Here is a 21,152-nt window from a genome sequence, read left to right as displayed (position 1 = left end):
AGGGGCTGTCACAGACCTTTTGCAGAAAATACTGCCAACACTGGCTGATTGATTGGTGAGGGTACTTGATTTCTGATCCAGTTCTCACCTAGGTGTAGATTCTATTTACAGGGAGGCCCAATTGTTGGCATGTGGGGATCACGGCCACTGCTTCCTTCCTGGCCCTCACCAGGAGGTGGTGCTGCTGAGCCCCTGAACCTGTGCTAGAGACTCTGCCTGCACTAGAAGTGGGCAGAGAGGATGTCCTGGAAGGAGGCGAGTGGCCACCATCCCATCCCTAGAGAGGAGCAGACAGGGCTCTCCAGGCCAACAGTGTCTGCCAGGAAAAACCACCATGAGAAACACAGTCCTTAAATAACTGGTGTAAAACTGAGCAGTGATGTGTATCTGAGGATGGACTTATTTACTCAGAAGCCTGTCCCAGAACCATCAGCACAGCTGACAGGAGGCAGTGGGAATTCTGGTCACCAAGCCTCTGGGCCCTTAGGGCGTTACAAAGCCTTGGACACCCGGAGGTTCATGGTGACCAGAAGCAGCTGCAAAGGGCCTTCTAAGTTGGCCTGGGCTAAGGCTGAGTGTGTAGTGCCCTCTGCTGTGGCCAGGACAGACTGGGACAGGCAGGTCTCTTGTGTCCTGTCTCCTGAGAAACAGGGTAAGCTCCATCTTGTTGCCGTAAAGCAGCACTGGATTACTGACCTTGCAGCATGAACCTGTAACTCTGCTACTCTCTTTTGTGGCTTTCCAATGTAAACTTTACCTTCGGAACATGTTGCCTGCTCTATCACACTGGGTGTGATTTTACACACAGAAAGAAAGGTGAGGAAGTGTTTTCCCATCTCGTGGTGTAGCATGGAAGGGTAGAGGAAGTTTGGGTCCAGCTGGGAGGAGGCCGTCTGGCCAGCTGGGATACTTGCCTATGGCCAGGGTCATGGCCTTGAGCTTGCTCCGCACCAGCTTCACCACCATGCTCTTCTGCAGAGGCGTCGACCGACAGCAGAGGACGGAGCGGCACTGCTTGGCAAGGAAGAGGAATTTGTCCTCCAGGTTTTCCTCGAGAGCGTAGGCCAGGCTTCTCCCATCGATCACGAGGCTGGGTCTGCGGCCAGAGGCAGTGGACGTGGAGGGTGGGCAGAGAGAGGAGAACCTCATGCTCACTTTGCCCTTGGTCTTCTCAGGGGCTCTCTGGAGGCCTCTGGACTGCACGTAGCGTAGGCACTGGTCTAGCAGGGCTGCACACGCCTCCTGAAAGGGACATGAGAGGACAGCGCAGTTCCCTCAGAGTCATGCCACAAACATCCCCGCCCTGGCTCAACACCTCTGGAGCTGACATCCTTCCGGGCTCCAGGCTGCAGTACCCGCCTGCCCAGAGGCCACCCTCCAGAAACTGTGAAGTTCAGCCGGAGAGGATGACTTTCCCCAGAGAAGAGACTGAATTGGTGGCCGGGCACCGTGGCTCACGCCTGTAATCCCAGCACTTTGGGAGGCCGAGGCGGGCGGATCACGAGGTCAGGAGATCAAGACCATCCTGGCTAACATGGTGAAACCCCATCTCTACTAAAAATACAAAACAATTAGCCAGGCGTGGTGGCGGGCGCCTGTAGTCCCAGCTACTCGGGAGGCTGAGGTAGGAGAATAGCATGAACCTGGGAGGCGGAGCTTGCAGTGAGCCGAGATCATGCCACTGCACTCCAGCCTAGGTGACAGAGCGAGACTCTGTCTCAAAAAAAAAGAGACTGAACTGGTCTAGGTTTCTCTAAGATCTTACTTGATCACCCATGATACAGTGCAGAGGTTGGAATGGACCATCTTCACTTTGGAAGGCCGTACTGTATTATTGTGAAATTGCTGGATAGTTAGACTGAAGGCCCTCCATGTACTTCTTGATAGTTCTCAGAGGCCCTTACCTAACCCACCAAGGACTAACTGCAGGACACAAAGCTCTGCAAAAGGCTTTGTTATGATTAGCCCCTAAAGAAATGCAATTTTCAGTATCCTCCCTAAGTTCTCCAATTCTGTCAGGAAAAGAAAAAAAAAAAGCACAATTACGGAGGCTTTTAATAGGCAAAACTTGATCTGGATTCCAGAGAAAGGAGGAAAACCTACGGTGGTAGCAGCACTAGGGATCAGGGGCAGGAGCTGGAGGCACAGGAGGGACCACCGTCTCCAGGAACAAACACGCTCCGGGGAGCCTGGGCAGCTCCCGATCCTCCGCAGACGGTGAGTCTGCCGGGTCAGTGACCAGTGCCCTGCAACACACCACGGAAATCCAGCTGTGTTCAACACACGCTTACTGAGGATCCTTTGTATTCAGAAAATGAAGTCAGACTAGAGAAAAGAAGACTGAAAAGACACAGTTACTGCTGTAGGGGGAACAGACAGCTGATGCACACACACTCATGGCTGCAGCAAATCACCAACCAGGATGTGCGAAAGTGTGGAGATGGACAGGAGAGGGAGAGCTTTGCTTCCAGGGCATGGGGTGGGATATGGCAGTAACTGGGGAAGGCCTTGAGGAGAATGCAGGATGCCATCACAGGAACTCCATGAGCTCCCTGGACCCGCACAGCAGTGGAGACTCCTCCTTCATCCCCGTTGCTCCCACTGACTGCAGCCTGCACGTGGGCAGGGCGCATAGGCTCACTACTGCAGAGCTCTGAGAGGGAGTAGCAGCCGATGGACTGGGAGAGGAGACAAGTGTGCTAAGGACACTGAATGGGTGGTGGGTATGTCACTGTTACTCTGGTAGCCCCTGGCTTAGCCCAAGGCACCAGGGAACCTGGACGTGGGCTCCAAGGCAAGGACAGAGAGAGCTCCAGGAGACACCTTCTAGCTCTGGCTTGAGGAGTGAAAAGGGGGTTCCCAATGCTCTGAGAAGATGCGAAAGTCTCCAATTTTATTTATTCTTTTTCGTCTATTATTTTGAACTCAGTCCCAGGCAATTTTGCTACCGTGGCTGTGCAGGAATGGCAGTGGCTGAACTGTCTGCTGCCGCAGACCCCAAGGGAGCTAGACCCTCCTTTCCATCAGAGCCTGTGGTGCTCTGTCTTCTATTCTGCCCCCACTTGGCGCTGGACGCAGGAGAAGGGCAGGAAATATGGGAAGAAGAAGGTGACACACTCCAGCTTTCCTGCCAGAAGACTGAAAAGGGGATTCTTGGGGAACCAGAGGCGCTGGAAAAATTGTAAAGAGAAGCTTGGCTAACTGACCCCATAATGTTGTTAATGAATTCCTGGGCTCACCCATAACAAAGCCTTTGAGAGGCAAACTCTGCAACAGACTGCCACCCAAGTTCCAAGGTGACCTCTGGAGGGCAAAAATGCAAGACTAGGTCTTATAAACATATCTGCCTTTGAAACCAATACCCAGAGCTCACAGCCCAAACCCCACAGGGTTGATCACCTGCTTAAAAAAAAATCCACATTCTCCATAGAAGTTTAAAATGGCCAGTGTCATAACATAATACTCAAAATGCCCATGATGCAATCCAAAACTTCTTAGCATACAAAGAACCAGGAAAATCTTAACTCTGTGGAAAAAGACAATCCACAGAAGCCAATGTCAAGATGACACAGATACTGACATTATCGACAAAGAAAGACGAAAACAGCCATTATCCAAATGTTCCAAGAAGTAAGATTGAACATGCTGGAAATGAACAGAGAGACAGTCTTGGCCAAAAAGAAGGAAGATATTTCAGAGAACCAAATAGAAATTTGTGACAGAAATACATTAACTGAAATAAAAAGCTCACTGGATTCTAAATCTTCTATGCAGATACTCTGCCCTCAAGGAGAAAACTATAACTCCACACTCCTTAACTGTGAGCTGTGCACAGTGACTTCCTTCGGAAGAATTCAGTATGGGAAGAGGCAAAGAGTACAGTGACTAAAAGGTCAACCCCAACAGTGACATGGTGTTGACAGCATGTACCCTTGATAGGATATGATGAAAATGGCACTTGACCTCTGTGGCTGTCCTCCCTAAAACCCTTAGCTCCACTTTAGTGATAAGAAAAACATCAGACAAATCCCAATATAGGGGCATTCTACAAAATACCTGGCCAGCACTCTTCAAAATGGTCAAAATGATTAAAAATAAAGAAAGTTTACCGAAGTGTCACAGCCAAGAAGAGTGTAAGGAGGCATGATGACAAAATGTAATGTAGTGTTCTGGATGGGATCCCAGAACAGAAAAAGGACACTAGGTAAAAACTAAGGCAATGTATGAACTTCAGAAAGTAATGATGTATCAACATTGGCTCCTTAATGTAATAAATTTACTAGGCTAATGTAAGATCAGTAACAGAATAAATTATGTATGGCATACATGAGAAATAAGTCTGTACTATCCTCACAGTTTTTCTCTAAATTTGAAACAATTCTATATATAAAGTTTATTTTTGAAAACTCTCTGGATGGGCTCAATGGCAGAATAGACACGACCAAGGAAAGAGCCAGTGAAGATCCGCTTTCACTTAATGAATAGTAAATATATTTTCTCTTCCTTAAGATTTTCTTGATAACATTTTATTTTCTCTAGCTTACTTTATTGTTAGGAATACAGCATATAATACATACAATAAACAGAATAGGTGGTAATTGACTATTTGTTATCAGTAAGGCTTCTGGTCAACAGCAGGCTATGAGTAGTTAAGTTTTTGGAGAGTCAAAAGTTATATGTGGATTTTTGACTACATGGAGGGATTGGTATCCCTAACCCCTATGTGTTCAAGGGTCAAGTGTACTACAAACAGTTGGAAAATAGAAATTTAAAAATACTACTTACGAAACCTACAAAAAACGTTGTACAGATGGTCCCTGACTTACAATGGTTCAATTTACAAATTTTCAACTTTTGGATGGGTCTTTTGGGGTATTAAATACATTTTCAACTTATGATATTTTTGACCTATGATGGGTTTATCGGGACATAACCCCATCATAAGTTGAGGAGCATCAGTGCTTGGGAATGTATCTAACAAAACATGTATATGATGTGTATGCTGAAAACTATAAAATGCTGATAAAAGAAATAAAAGAAGACCTAAAAAATGTAGAGATATACCATGTTTACAGAGTGGAAGATCAACATGATAAAAATATCAATGCTTCCCAAATTGATTTATAAATTTAACAAAATTCAAACAAAAGCTCCAGCAGGAATTTCTGAACAGAAAAATTAATTTAAAATTCATATACGAAGGCAACAAATAAGAAGACTAGCCAAAACAATTTTGAAATAGAATAAAGTTGGAGGAATAACACTACCAATTTTTAAGACTTATAAAAAACTACAGTAATCAAACTACTACAATGAATCAATACACATCGTATTGGTGAAGGGATAGGCAAACAAATGAATGGAACAGAACAGAAAGTCTAGAAACAGACCCACACAAATATAACTAACTGATTTTTGACAAAGACGCTTTCAACCAAAAAAAGACGCTTTCAACAAATGGCACTGGAGGAACTGGGCAGCCACACGTGGAAAGATGAAGTCTAACCTAACCCTCACACCTTTCATGAAATGTGACCCAAAATGGACTGCATCTATAGATAAGATGTTAACGTGTAATGCTTTTAGAATAAAACACAGGAGAAAATATTCATAATCAGGCACATCTTAGACATGACACTAAATGCATGATACATAAAATTTTTAAAAAACGACCAATCAGACCAGGCACAGTGGCTCAAGTCTATAATCTCAGCACTTTGAGAGGCCGAGGCAGGACGATCACTTGAGTACAGGATTTTGACACCAGCCTGGGCAACACTGGGGCATCCCATCTCTTAAAAAAATAAAAAATTAGCCAGGTATGCTTGTGCGCTCCTGTGGTCCCAGGTACTAGGGATGCTGAGGCAGGAGGATCCCTCGAGCCTGGGAGGTTGAGGCTGTAGTGAGTTGCGATGGCACCACTGCACTCCAGCCTGGGTAACAGAGTGAGACCTCATCTCCAAAAAAATAAAATAATAAAATAAAAATTAAATTTAACAAGAATAAAAATTTATCAAAACTAAAAGCTTTTGTGAAAGACAATATTAAAAAACAAAGAAGATAGGGATGAAATATATGCAAATCACATAGCCAACAAAGGACTTACATACAGAAAACATAAAGAATTCTCAAAACTGAACATTAAGAAAACAACTCAATTAGAAAATGGAAAAATACTTGACAATTCATCCAAGAGGATATTTGAATGGAAAATAAGCACATGGAAAGATGTTCAACTTCATTAGACACTAGTGAAATGCAAATTAAAACCATAACAAGATACCACTACACACCCCTTAGAGGGGCTAGCAGAAAAAAAATCAATGACAATGCGAAGTGCTGGAAAAGACACTGAGCAAAGTAATACAGCACTTTGAAAAGCAGGCTGGTGTCTGGCAGCTTCTCATAAACTTAGACACATTCACATCTGACCTAGGTATTTAAAGAAATGAAAACATGTTCACACAAAAACCTGTATACACACATTTATAGAAGTGCTGTTTATGATTGTCAACAACCAGAAACAACTAAAATGTTCTTCACTGAGTGAATGGATATGCAAAATCTGGTGTTAGTGGATATTACTCAGCATCAAGGAGAAATATACTACTGGTTCATGCAACAGCTCAGGTGAATCTCAAAATTGTTATGCTGAGTGACAGAAGCCAGGCTCTGAAAGTTACACACTGGAGTATTCTGTTTACTTGACATCTGGAAAAGACAAAACTGTAGTTCTGGAGAACAGATTGGTGGCTTCCAGAGGTTAGAAAAGGAGGGAAGTTACAATTGCACGGGGGTAGCATGGCAGACTTTCTGGGGATGATGGAGCTCTCCTGGACTGTGGATAGGGTGGTGTATATACATATACAGATCTGTGCACGTGTTAAAATTCATGTAAGTGTATAACCAAAAAAAGAGCCAATTTTACTATATGCTAATTATAAATAAATAAATAAAAGCAATGACCAGGTCATCAGGTCAACCTTTAGTATAAATTCGCAAACTGTCTTGGAGAAAGAGGTCACTTAAAAAAAAAAAAAGGCCCTGGTGAAGGCACAGGCTCTGAAGCAGGGTGACCTTGCATAGATGTGAGAGGAAGGGGGTGCCCCGGCCAGCGTGGCTGTGAAGAAAGGACTGGGAATGGTGGGAATCTGGATCATAGAATCCAATGGAACAAGGTGCGAGAGTCACAGTGGCGTCTGTACAATGCGGACAACGGGGCTCAGCAGGCAGCCTTTCCTACACTTACAGATGGAGTGAGAGGCCCTAGAGGCCAGGAGATGAGTGGGGGCTGCTGCAATAACTCACGGAGCAGGAATGCTCCCACCAAGGCCATCTCAGAAAGGGGCACTCCCAAGCGACAAAGTCCCAAGGTCCTGACAGCTGATGGTGCAGGTGTGGACCTAAGAGGGTGGGGTGGGGAGTCTGAGTGTGAGCCCCAGAGAGGCTGTGGTGGCTTTGGCCACACTGGGGAGGAGCAGATCAGCCACAGCAAGACAGTTCCCTGCTCCATTCAAGAAGCCTGAAAGCCGGCGCAAGAAGTTTTGAGTGGGAACTTCTGCGAGGACTCAGAGCCCAGACCAGGGCAGTATATGAAGTAGCTATTGGCCACAGACTTGGGGATTTAAACAGACAAATCCAACTGGATAAAGAAGTCCTCAGTGCCTGCAATGGTCCTGAGGTGGTCAGTGCTAAATGGACCACTGCCCTGGCTCCACTGTGGAAGCACATGGGACCTCACGAGAAAGTTCTTTGATGACTTGGACACTATGTCAGGAGAAACCAGGCTGAACTTTGTATCAATAAAGCCCAGATGTGCATTCCTTTGGTACTAAGAAATTCCAGCAAACTTTACCTCTTCCAAGGCAATAACATGCACATCCTAAACCCGAACGCGGAGGGTGAGGTCCTTCTCACAGCAGCTGCCAGGAATGTGAGTGTCTGCCAAGGGGGTCACGATAAACATGGACCACCCCAGGGGAAGGAAGCGGAGCCACTTGAAACCCACCTACCTGGGAAGTGGCATTCAGGGTGATGACCTCCTCGTCGTGGTCCAGCAGTTTGCAGGCATATGCAATGTTGACAGCTGTTTCTTGTTTGTCACCAGTGAGAACCCAAATCTGCAGGCCCGCTTGACGCAATTTAGAAATAGTTTCAGGGACTCCGTCCTGCAGGCGGTCTTCAATCCCAGTGGCACCTGGTCAAATGCACAGCAGTGTGAGCGAACCTGCTTCTCACGTGCCCCCCAATCCTTCTGGGGTGCAAATGGCATGCACCAGATACATCGAAGGCAGGCACTGGTACAGCCCCTGTTGCCTGGGCCCTGCCCGGGGCTGGGCTGCCAGTTGTCTGCCATGTAGTGACAGGAAGTCCCCTGTGGAACCATTTCAGGACAGTGGTGGACGCTTTTGACAGCTCTGTCGATGTGACTCAGTCGAGTGCGTAGGAATAACTGTGAGTCACTGAGCATAATTATGCGTACTTACACCAAAGTACCTCAACTTTTTTCTAACTTGTAACTTTACAGATAACCTGAAAGCAAAGCGTATGGGAAGGTGTTGGGAATGACGATATTCGGAGGGATAAAAATATCGTCTTAAAAATTGCCCATCCCATAGAAAGCTTCTGGTGAATGAAATTCAGAATGTCCAGTCTCAACAATGCTTATTACTAGTCACTATAGAAACAGACTTCACAGGTAAGGCCATTATTTCTTGAAACCAAGATTATCCTAAATACGCTTTTTCCACAAACATAGAGAAGTTGAGAGGCAGGTTTTGACTTTTTGGTCTCAGTATGTTGGGAAAAATCTACTATTGACTGCGGAAATGTGCTTAGGCCTGCCTCAGATTTTTTTTTTTTTTTTTTTTTTTTTTTTTTTTTTTTTTTTTAAGATCTGTTTACAACTTGGTGAGATGGTTTCTGTCTTCCCCACTCTGGAAGTGAGCTGCAGCCCCGGTCCCTAGGTTCGAGCCCTGACTGAGGCTCCTTTACTGCGCTACACCATGCTGTGCCCTGTGCTGGGATGCTGCTATGGACTGAGCGTTTGTGTCCCCCAGATCCATAGGAGGGAGCACTAATCCTCAGTGTGGTAGTATTAGGATGTGGGGCCTGCAGGAGGTAATTAAGTTCAGATGAGGTCATGAGGATGGGGCTCCCGTGATGGGATCAGTGTCCTTATAAAAAGAGGCACTGGGGTCGGGCGCGGTGGCTCACGCCTGTAATCCCAGCACTTCGGGAGGCCGTGGTGGGCGGGTCACTTGAGGTCAGGAGTTCCAGACCAACCTGGTCAATGTGGTGAAACCGTTTCTACTAAAAATACAAAAATTACCTGGGCGTGGTAGTGGGTGCCTGTAATCCCAGCTGCTCGGGAGGTTGAGGCAGAATTGCTTGAACCCAGGAGGTGGAGGTTGCAGTGAGCTGAGATCATGCCACTGCACTCCAGCCTGGGTGACAGAGCGAGACTCTGTCTCAAGAAAGAAATAAATAAATAGGCATTGGAGAGGTGATTTCTCAATCTCCCCATTGTGTGAGAACACTGCAAGGAGGCGGCCATCTGCAAACCAGGAGGAGATCTCACACCAGACACTGCGAGCTGTTAGAACCTTGATCTTGGACTTTTAGCCTTCAAAAGTGTAAGAAGTAAATGTCTGTGCCTTAAGTCCCCAGTCTGTGGTATTGTGTGACAGCAGAACAAACGAACTAAGCCACCCTTACCCCTTCTTCTAGAATGACAGGATGGCAGGCATGGGGAGGGGAAGGTAGAACTGAGGTACAGTAAACACACAAGTGTACATTTCTTAAATATTCCTTTGATACACTTTCACAAGTCACATACCAGTGTCACCAGCCCTGAGCTCAGGGGGAAGAACATCAGCAGCACCCCAGAAGACCGCCTCAGGGGCAAGTGGCTGATCTGCTGTCTTCCAGCTCAGGTAGCCTGGGCCTAGCTCCCATGTCGGGGATATACTGGAAGGTGATGTGGGAACTTGGGGAGGGCCCAGAAAGGAGGAGGGAACGTTGCACCCATGCTGCACACTGCTCTGAACCTTATCACCTGAGTACCCTGGGAAGACCACACAGAGTGTGGAGCTTAAGACCTGCTCAGGAAGAAAGCCAGGTCACGCTCTGTGCTCCCCGCGAGCACATCCCCAGCCACCCGGGCACCGGGAGGGCATCTGACCTTAGCTTCGCTCCTCTACCCTGGCCCTTGGGCTCTAGCAGGGGGGCAGACTGTGTGTGGCCCGTGTCCCTGGCTCATCCTGAGTGTCACTTGTACTATGACAGGTTCCTTGATGTCTGGGGAAGACAGGGATGGTCTTGCCTTCCTCTGTGTGTTCACAGTAATTCATTCATACTTAATGATAGTAATAATGATTATAGAGTAAGACTAATAATGGCTAACCTTGATGGATTACTGACAATTTGCCAGGATAACGCTTCCACTACAGTGCTTGAAACATAACCCAAGCAGTTGCCCACTCTTCTCTAAATGGCAACTTCCTGCCTCAAGGACCTTGTGCCTCCCACCTTTGTATCCCAGCTGCTGAGCTAAAGTCCCTCAGTCAAATGTCTGCCAAGAAAGAAAGCAGGGAAGGCCTTGCCGGAAACTCCAGTAAGGAGGGTGTCTGCTGTTTCACAGGAAAAAGTTAACACCTTGAAAACAGAACCTCCTTAGTTCAGGAGCTAATTGGTCAAACTCATGGGCCTCCCACTGGGTCACCCCACCAACACTCACCTTTATAAGGTGTGAGCCTGAGTCAGGTGCAGAATAGCATTGAACTGAAAAAGGAGTTATGGGAGGGACCCCCACCTCGGCATGAAAGACGGCAGAGGAAAGAGTGCCTGCAGGCAGCAGCCTTTCAAGATGATTTGGGGCACAGCGGCTTTCTTCAGCTTTCCAAGGTACTTGTTTGTGATATAATTTATGTGACTCTGAGTAAATGCCACTGTCTTTACGACCTGACCCTCTGGAAGGCCTGGCATTTCTGAGTATCATAACTCAGGAGTTGGTGGTGTGCAGAGCCCAGCGTCACTGTGCTTGGTGCCACACAGCTTTGAATGGGAGGGGAAAGGATTTCACCAACGAGGAAGTTTTAGACATTTAGAGAAACTAGCAAGGACACTGGGGAAAATGAGCAAGAGTATCCTTTGAATTTAGGTTCCTGCCCAGAGCATTAAGGAAAAGAAAATTTCAAGAGCATGGAGAGAATGGAGATCCTTTCTGCTGAAGATAGTTATGTATGGTTCTCTGATGCTATTTAAGATAAGCACCTGGGCCTGGTGCAGGGGCACACGCCTGTAATCCCAGCACTTAGACAGACTGAGGCAGGAGGATCACGTTAAACCAGGAGTTCGAGACAAGCCTGAGTGAGACCCTGTCTCTACCAAAAAAAGTAAAAATTTATCTGGGCCTGGTGGCACACGCCTGTGGTCCCAGCTACTCAGGAGGCTGAGGCGGGAGGATCACTAGAGCCCAGAAATTTGAGCTCACAATGTGCTGTGATCGCACCATTGCACTCCAGCCCAGGTGACAGAGTGAGACTCTGTCTCAAAGCAAAAAAACAAAAAACAAAAAACAAAAAAAAGCACCTTCATGAAAAGATTTGGCTTTGGAATGGTAAAAATATAAGTGGCTAGCTTCACTTTTCTTAATGAAGCTGAGGAGCTGGAACACAGTGCCCGCGTTTGAGCCATGTGAACACTAAGGTGGTGGGTGGCTCTCATACTCTCCAGCTCAGGCCACGTCATTTGAAACATAAACATATCAGGTAGCAGGAGATGGTAAGTGGTTAACAACCGGTCTGTGGGAGGAAGGTCGATTTACTGCATTTGCTCATTTCTGTGGTGTAAATACTCCCACCTTGGCTGACTTCAATCTACTAACATAGCATCAAAAGGCGACGTGAGATTCCTGAACATTTATGTGGGCTACTGCAAAATTCTTCAAAATGTATCCATGAGCTCTGCCAGGAGGCGTGAGCAGGCTCCAGTGCACGGCTGGCACCCATGTGGGCAACCCAGGAGTTCCATCGCTGACACATCTCAGAGCCATCCTCACGTGCACCTGGAGGGAAGGAATCCACCTGAGGATGACAGCGGGATGTGGTGGAATCGGTGTGGAGAAACGCTGATGACCAGGATCCCGACTCCAATCAGAGGAAGTGGAACAGGGGATCGGTAGAAAACTCTGATTTTGGATCTTCACACAGTTGCCCAAGTAAAAATTATAGAATCCAAGCAAGGAATCCCCATGAAAAAGGCCTAAGAAGATGACTGGATCTCAAGTTCACCATGAGCCTCGGGTGCCGCAGGGGCCGTTAACAACTTAGGATATGTTAACAGAGCTGCAGCATCCAGGCCAAGAGAGGTGACCGATGCATGATCACCAGAGAAAGCCTGCAGAGGAGAGGCCAGCTGGGTGGAAACGGTGTGGAAGCACCAACCAGGAGACTCACCACACAACCGCTCAGTGCCAGGCCCTGTGCCTGCGCCACGCTCAGTGCCTCCCGTCATCCCTTCCTTTCACCCTCACAAGAGCCCGAAACACTGGGATTACCACAGAGCAGAACTTGGATGCAAAAAGGATTGAGCCACTTGCCCCAGGCTGTCCGATCAGCCTGCATGACCATCCTGCATGACCAGCTTGCAGTGGCAGAGCAGGGCTGGATAACTGAGTCAGGGCTCCTGGGCTCTGAGAGCAGGGAAGATGGAGAAGGGGCAGCCTGGGACTCACAGCCATCTCCCCAAATAGTCAAGGTTTCATCATGTGGAAAAGGGAGGAGATTCTGTCTGCATTACTCCAGGGGGCGGAACCAGCAAGCACTGTGAAACGGCACCGGAGGGCCAATTTCACTCCATCTGAGAAGTTAGTGCTGTCCAGGGGAAAAGCTCCTCCCTGGGGAAGGTGCCCCACAGTGAAGGGTTAAAAACAAGGCTGGTCAATGAGGCTGGGCGGGCACGTCTGGGACAACCAGCAGATGCCTCCTACCCCACAGGCCTGCACAATACTGTCTTCCGGGGAAGCCCAACCAGTCCAGACGACAGCAGCCCTGCTTTAGTAAGCCAAAACTTCAGGGCCTAAAAACAGGCACAGCCATTTCTCAGGTGTTCCATTTAATTCACATCCAGGGCTGCCGCTCATGGTGCCACTGGGCCCCTGGATCCCAGGGCTTTCCGAGTAATGCGTGGCCTCCTATAAGATTCTGTGGGCAAACAATATATAAAATGTGTGCAGATATATGTTATGCCTAGTGTACATTATGCTATTAAATGCAAACCTTAACTATGTATTATACTAGAAATGTAGATGTAAATATATAGCTATCCCAACTCCTCTGCCCAGAAAAAGAGGGCAAGTGAACACCGCCTTTTTGTGTTAAGTGAAGATGAACTCCCCAGGGCTTTGTGCTCGAGAAGTACCATCTGACTCACAGCACCCGGGATGGAGGTGGGGGTGGACCATCCTCAACACCAGCTCTTCAAGGACACACAGAGCATGTATACAATGACTTGGCTATTTAATGAATGCTTTAATAAATAGGAAAATAAATATTTTAAGTATTAAAGTAAGCATTAACATAATAAATACCTTCATTTATCACTAATACTAGTTAGCATTTATTAAGTACCAAGATGAACACAGTTGGAAATGTGGACATATTTCAGTAAAAATGAGCCCATTTTCTTTTCATTCACCTCGAATCTGTGAAACATTCCTAAGATGCAAAATGCAGCAGTTTCTGGGTCCCAAAAGTTCCCCTGTTTCCCGAGGGAAAAATCCTTTCAACTCCCAACTGTCAGAAATCTCACTCCTTGGCTCTATTTTTGGTGGGAAACCAGGTTAAGGGGAAGCATGGCAGCTGCTGTCTTGGGGTGCCTCGGGGGCAGCACGTGCACCTCACAGAAATGAGACTAGGAGAAGATTCAGGCAAGCACCCTCCCGCCTCGGCTGTGCCAGCGTCCTGCCAGGTGGCTCCCTAACCAAGGCCAGCCTGCGGAGCAGCCGCTGACAAGAGCACTCACCCCTCCAGGGCCGTCCCTGCAAACTCCACACTGCCCTTAGGCATGCGACTCTCAAGTTAATTACCTAATAAGTGCAGGTTGGTCTCCAGGCGAATGGCAGACTGGAAGAGGAGCTCCTTGCTGTTTTCCAGGGAGGATTCGGCTTCTAGGTGGCTTTGCAACCAGCAGGCATACTCCTCTTTACTCAGAACCTATGGGAGATACATTGTTGAGTGCTGCACCGGGCGCTGCTCACTGTGGGGCGGCCACCTGCACGTGCACCCTCGTGGAGCTGCCCCCACTCACCCTCTTGGCGATGCACAAGGTGCGCAGGCCTTCCGCCGCATACACGTTGAGGTAATTCTGAGTTTTGCTCCGAATCTTTTTTTGATGCCTCCCTCTGGCGTCAACTAGGTTGGAGAATAAGCAGAAACATGGGTAAGAACTGGCGCCTGTGGAATGATCTTCAGACACTCCGAGATTTACCCCACGTCTGTTCGTTACTTGAGAATAGAGCACAAGTTTTCATATAGAATTCAAAGCAAAAATGAGCTGTTATGTTTTAAAAAAGAGTCTCATCAATATGCAAATGTTTGACTGTTTTATTTTATTTTTTTATAGAGACAGGGTTTTGCCACGTTGCCCAGGCTGGTCACGAACTCCTGGGCTCAAATCATCCACCCGCCTCGGCCTCCCAAACTGCTGGGATTACAGATGTGAGCCACTGCGCCCTGCTGATATTTGGCTGTTTTTAACATCCTTTGTTGAAATAAGCTCATGAAAGTAAAAACTACATCAAAAGTCATTTGGCATCCTTTTGCCCAGCCTATTAAATGGAGGCTCACGTTCTTCCTGTTAATGAAAAGTCTTACTTAATGGGAAGTGCACTTTCTATCCTCAGAACAGTAGGATCCTTACAAGTAGCATTGCCAGATACAACAAACGATGTCTAAATATGGCATAGGACATACTTTTACTTAAAAAAGGACTTGTTTGTCTGAAATTCAAGTTTAACTGGACATTCTATATATATAGTTTGTGAAATCTGGCAACACTACTGACCAGTCATGAGGCCCGTGGCCCAGGAAGGATTATCTACTAATCTAAGTCCACCGCCTGAAAGAGGACCTGGTAAGAGACCCTTTTACATGCCTGACCATGCTGCATTCTCCATAGGGGTGACAGAGCCTTCAAGGGAGTGATCACTGGTTCTTGGAGGTGGAAGAATCTTACTCTTTTCTAAACAAAGTCTAAGTACACATATAGAACATAAACAGATACACAGCATATCTATGTTATTAAAAGGCCATGAGGGGACAATTGAAAAAGAAGTCAGAAAAGACTCTTCGTGGAGTTGATAATGGGGAAGAAAAACAGTTGCCCTAGAATCCTTTGCTTTAGGTATTTACATTTCCCGAAAGGATGATGCTCAAACTCATCTGTGTATTCCTGGTATCGTGGTAACACTCTTAGAAGATGCAGATAACCTTTTCCCAGAATCAGATTGTTCCTCGAGCAAAGCCGTGCCTAACTGAGGGGCTTTGGAATTGAAATACTCATGATAAAGCTGTCCCATTGTCCTGAGGAGAGGTGACATGTGGCGTGCACTGGGACGTGCAGTGGTACCGGGTGTGACACTGAGATTAACCACTCTCCAAAACAAAATGAACTGAGCCCACGGAGGGAGGATGGGCCACTCGGGACCCTGGGTGCCCCAGACGAGGAGACAGCCCCACAGGTGTCTGCTTCTCAGGTGGACAATGGGGTGTTTCTTTGCAGGGCCATCTGCACAGAGCCTAGTGACAGGGAGCACCTGGCCTTGCCAGGCAGAAGTGGCTGAGCCCGTTGTCCTCTCCTGCAGACATGGACACACACCTGTGCCCCTTCTGGCGAGATCTGCCCCTCGTTCTTGGGTGACTTTTCCCTTACATGTCCTGCCGCACCTACCACTGGGCAGTCACTGCGGAATACCGAGGCTGGGCTTTGGAGGGTGGGGCCCTTGTGGAGGCTGGAATCGGTCTACACTCTGATGGGGGATAGGAGAGGATGGGAAGAACTCAAGCTCCAAGGAGACCATCACTGAGGAGCTGGGGGAACCTCTGAAGGAGAATGTACTGGGGAACAAGAGTGTGGATCCCCAGAGGCATTCAGTCAGCCCTGCTCTTCTCCACTTGCTGAAGTGATGCTGGGGGTGGCTGATTTCGAGCTGAAGGCATGGCAATTTTCACACTGCATTTTAGGCAACGGTCATGCAATATTAGCCCCTTCTTTCTGATGTTCCACAGCCACCGAAGTCCTGTGTGTCTTGTCTCCCTATGGTGACAGGAGGAATTCTGTGCCTGGAACTCAGCTCCTTGGGTGAAGAGTGACACCACCTGCGGGAGTGGGACCAGTGCTGCCCGGCGCCCCCTGCTGGGCAGGGACAGTCGAGAGCTCTGTGCTGCAGGACCCTGAGGCTGCATCTGGGTCGGGGCAGGAGCAGGGGGCTAAGGGGCACAGCTCCAGGTGCAGTCTGCGAAGATGACTCCAGTGCCCACTGACCCCAGACACAGCAGGGCCGAGACAGCTGCACCTGACAGTGGGCTGCACCTGATGTTCCCACCAGGAGACAGCTGGCGAGTGGTGCTTGCAGACCCACAGAGAGGCCCTCAGAGGGATGAGGGTAGCCTCTCTTCATGATTTAACCACGTGCTTTAAAATTGCTCCAAGTGATATTTCCATTTCTTCTAAGCTTTACAAGCGATATTTCCCCAATAAGGAGTTATCTTATTAAAATGGTAAACTAACGTGCAGTCCCTGCTTGTACATGCATGTACTCATCATGCAAAAAATATATACTGGTTACTGCATGGTATCAATGTGTGAGGCCCACGCTAGGCAGTGGGCTACGGCCATCTCTCTGTCCTTGCTCTGGGAGAAGGCAGAGTGGCCTCAGGTTTACACCTTAAAGACCACTCCAAGTAGCAACGCCACCAAAGCATAAGCAAGTGGATCTTAACAAGAAGGAGCCAGAGACTTGGGAAAGGTACCGAGTGGACGCTGGACATCAATGTAACAGCAGGCACTGAGCTAGGGGCTCGTGTGGGGACTTCCCGTGAGAGGCAGGCACTGTGATTTCCTTTGTAGATGGGAAACTGAGGCACAGAAAGAGTGAGTGACTTGTCCAGGGTCATCCCAGCCGTAAGTGTAGACCTGGGATTTGAACAGAGATCTGTGAGAATGGGTTGGGGTGGAGTCCCTGCTTGTTGCCTGACACCACACCTGCCAGGGCAGGTGAGCCACGGCCCCATCCTGCTGATATCATACAGTCACGTCCACTATCTGCTCAGCCAACTCGGGCCTCTTCTGGTGAAAGTGTTTCCAGCCCTCTGAAGAGGGCATCAGATTAAGTCTGGAGTGGGACACCTCTGTGCCCTCCTCAGTTTGTCACCTACACACAGGTAGTAAGTTGATTTACACAGGCAGAGCGATTCCCAGGCACAGTGAGCCCTCTGCAATGAGTCTGCACCTATCCACACCCCTCCACCACTCCCCAAGTAAAAGGCGAATGATCTGTGCATAAGGGCAGGCAGTCACAGGTGGATAACTTCCAGGGGACTCCAGGGCCCTCCTGTAGTCGTTCTCTTGGGAAACTGCTGGGGTCTCTGAACTTCCTGAACCTTAACCTGCCCAGTGTTGACACGTAGATCTTCCCTATCCAAAGCTGACTTCATGCACTGCTTGGAAATTCCCAGAGGAAGGCAGAGATCAACACAAGCCCTTGATTAACTTTTCCTATCAATGTCATGGTTTTGATAAGGTGAGAGTTGTGACAATGTCATTACCTGGCCCTTCCATGATGCCATGGATTTGAGGTTCTTTTTCTTATCTGCAGTTACCTGGTTATGGGAAGCTCCCTTCCTGAGACCCAGAGCAAAGCCACGCTGACGATGCCAGGCCTGAGAGGCTCCCCGGCCTGGGCAGGGGCTCCCCCACCCCGACTGTGAGTTTGATTTTGAGTCGGAGGAGAGCAATGTGGATTGTCTTGTAACCGGCATCAGGTGCCTTCCCAACTTGCAGACAAACGAGGAAATCCCTGGCTCACTCAGGGGCCTCTGGAGGCCAGGCCACCACTGTTCCTTTTGCCATGGCCCTCGGCACCTGCTAGTGAACAGGCAGGGGGGCCCTGCCTCTTGATAATGCTCTATCCACTCTGGGAAGGTACCAGAAAAGCAGGGGTAGAAGAGTGAGCAGGTCGTGATGCTAAATTCATTCAATTGAAAGGCATCCAGTTTTCTGGGCTATCCTTGGTAATTTTTTGGGGGGGACAGGGTGGAGTGTGAAATGTGGTCCTTCTTTTATGAAATGATGGCTGATGGTATTAGTGAGACTTAGTGACAGCAGTTCTTTTTGTGTGTGTTCTGCTTTTGAGGTTTTTACTCATGTAAAAAAATATGTTGCCAGCAAAGACAAGCCCGGCAAGTGCTGCGGCCTTCCTTGCACAGCTCACAGGGCTCCCTGCTCTACAGGACTGGACAGGCCTCGCCTGCCAGTGCTGGGCAGCCATGCCAGGGCCACTCCATGCCTTCCCCTTAGACATCACCCGTCATGCTGTGAAGTCTGAAGCCCAGGACCCCTTATGTTGTCTTGAACCCAAGGCTGTGGAATAAGACAGAGAGATTTTTTTTGCTGTAGAATGAAATCACTCAGATAATTGCCCTATTTATGTTTTTCTTTTGCGTGGATGTAAACAAGAATCGATTTTCAGAAGAAGCTTCCTAGAACTCAAAATCTGTCCATGAATTGGATTCTTTGCTGACTCCAAGGCAGAGCCACTGCAGTGGGAGAAAGGGAAGATCTCGCCCCGTGGTGGTCATCATCATGGAAGGTCATCCAAACTCCTCTCAGAGACACATTTGCAGATTTAGCTCAGCTGCATTTTGGAGGTCACAGCTCTGTGATGGGGACATGGATTTCCTGTATGAAGCTCTTCCTCCCATCCAATTCTCCATCATGAGTGGTCCTGGGCTTCTGTGCCAGGGGTCCTCTCCTGAGGCACTGAGATGCTGGCAAGAAAGGCCAGTGGGAGGTAAAGTACTCCCTAGCTCCAACTCGGAGCTCCAGAAGGGAGCAACCAGCTTATAGCATTTCCCAGCAGCTGCTGCCCAGAGGTGCTTCCAAGGTGCAGCAAATAGGAAGCCCGTGGCAGGCAGTAGAGCCTCAGCGGGGCCCCTAGGCTCCTGCAGCATCCTCACCTCCACCCAGTTCAGTTCCCTGGAGGTGAGGCTGCACTCCTCCATCCTCTGAGCACAGAGGGAGAGGTGGGTGGCCAGGTTCCCTTTATGAGGGGGGCTCGGCCCTTCCCCTCCCAAGTGTCAGAACAGAGGGCAGTGGGGGAGGCCAGCATCCCTTACTTCCTGGGCCCCCACTGTGGCCCAAGGCAGCCCTCACTTCCTGGGCCACCACTGTGGCCCAAGGCAGCCCCATAAACTGTGGCCTGGATCTCTCTGCTGCACCAGGTCCACAGGGCAGGAAGAACTTTCTAGAGCTACTAGTCTAGATTCTCAACCTTCATTGTTCAAATTTAAAACGTGACACTCTTCAAGTATCCTCTGACCCCCCAGTTCTTGGAGGTGGGGGTGTGCAGGCATGGAAGCCCCCTGAATACTTCCTAGTCCAAACCCTTCAAACAGGCAAACACTGATCTGAAGAAACCATGCAATTCTCCAATGGGCATTTCTGTTGGAAAAGGATTAATGAAAATCACTTTACTCAAGAGAAGGAATTGGGTGGGGATATTTCTCAGGACCTCCTCCCCCGAGCTGGGGTGCAGCTGGGCAGGGGTGAGGGTACCTGAAGAGCAGGGCTGCAGGAGATCCATGACCACTGAGTCGGCCCCCTTGGTGTAGACGTTGATCTCATCGGTAAGCGGGTGCCGGATCACCACTGACATCCTCTTGCGGACGGAATCGAAACCCAGTGTGTGCAGGAGCTCGAAGGTGAGCCTGCCCAGGTGGGGCAGCTCCACTGACACTTGGTCGTGCAGCCGCTCCACAAGCACGCAGTTGTAGGCTCTGGCCGCATACACCAGTGCGGCCTCATCCGGGCTCTCCGCCTCGTACCGCAGCTCGCGCTCTGACTCCTGCTCCTGAGCAAGCTCCGAGGCCCAGTTGTCCGCCTGGCTGCTGTAGCCGTTGCTGGCGATGGCCGAGGTGGGCTGGCCCAGCCTCTCCTCCAGCCTGAGAAGCATGCTGTCGCTGGACGGGGTGGACGGGAAGCTGGAGCCCAACTTGTGGCTGGACTTGTTGGCGGCCAGGCTCCCGATGCTGCTGCAGCCTGAGGTCAGGCAGCTGGGTGTGAACCTCCGCAGGAAGTCTTCTATCGTCTTCACGGGGGACTTCAGCTCAAACCTCACCCTCACCTGCAAGAGAAATGGTCAGAAGGCAGGTGAGGGAACTGCTATGTCCCCCAGAAGCCCCACCCCGGTTCCCACAGGATGCTCCAGGCACTTGGAGGAACAATGACCTCGACTTCCCCACTGGGGTCTCAGAGCACAGATTTCCCATTTCCCAGATTTCAGGCATGCATTGAAATTGCAAGCAGAATAGTGTCGCAATAATAACATGTTGTGCACATGTATCATAAAACTTCTTAAAGTATAATAACAATAATAAAAAAAGAAATTGCAAGCAGAGACAGTACTCCTTCCTTGAGATCGTCCGCTGGCCTCTTCCACTTCTCTTAAACAAAGGTTATGCAAGATTCTTTCAGAACGTGATTGCCGAGGGCCCATCAGTGAGGCCTGGATGTAAGCAGGGGAGTTGCAGCTGGTGGCATCTGCAGGCTTCTTTTGGGGCTGTCCCTGCACTACAGCGTCCCCTTGCTTTGCAAAAAACAGCTCAGGGGAGCAGGCTCACCATTGCCTGGCACAAAACTGGGCATTTTTTTTTCCAATTAAAAAGTCACTTAAACCATCAGTTTATACTTCCTTTGAATTATGTCTATAAAAATTTAATATACAAATCACATTTCCAGTCCCCAAATAATCCTTCTAAGCGCATTAAATACACTGACAAATTGAGGATCCCAAACATTGAAACAATATTTTAACCACCACAGTAAGAAACAAAATGAATGACACATACACACACACACACACACACACACAC

The 21,152-nt window shown here is 48.5% G+C and overlaps 1 protein-coding gene across 2 annotated transcripts in view; it reads right to left on the bottom strand.

The window, feature by feature from the left end:
• ATP10A (ATPase phospholipid transporting 10A (putative)) overlaps positions 1 to 21,152 on the bottom strand; it is a 185,270-nt gene that overhangs the window by 14,774 nt on the left and 149,344 nt on the right. For both annotated transcript variants that reach the window (XM_510255.9, XM_024349066.3), the window contains exons 10-14: positions 19,837 to 20,404; positions 14,311 to 14,414; positions 14,090 to 14,216; positions 8,013 to 8,197; positions 915 to 1,242 (exon numbers count right to left, since the gene is read on the bottom strand). In XM_510255.9, coding sequence (XP_510255.4) covers positions 915 to 1,242; positions 8,013 to 8,197; positions 14,090 to 14,216; positions 14,311 to 14,414; positions 19,837 to 20,404 — 1,312 coding nt within the window. The remainder of the gene's footprint in view (positions 1 to 914; positions 1,243 to 8,012; positions 8,198 to 14,089; positions 14,217 to 14,310; positions 14,415 to 19,836; positions 20,405 to 21,152) is intronic.

Source organism: Pan troglodytes, chromosome 16 (genome assembly GCF_028858775.2).
Source record: "Pan troglodytes isolate AG18354 chromosome 16, NHGRI_mPanTro3-v2.0_pri, whole genome shotgun sequence".
Lineage (NCBI taxonomy): Eukaryota > Metazoa > Chordata > Mammalia > Primates > Hominidae > Pan > Pan troglodytes.
Note: the sequence above shows the minus strand (reverse complement) of the source record. Positions and strands in the feature narration are given on the sequence as shown.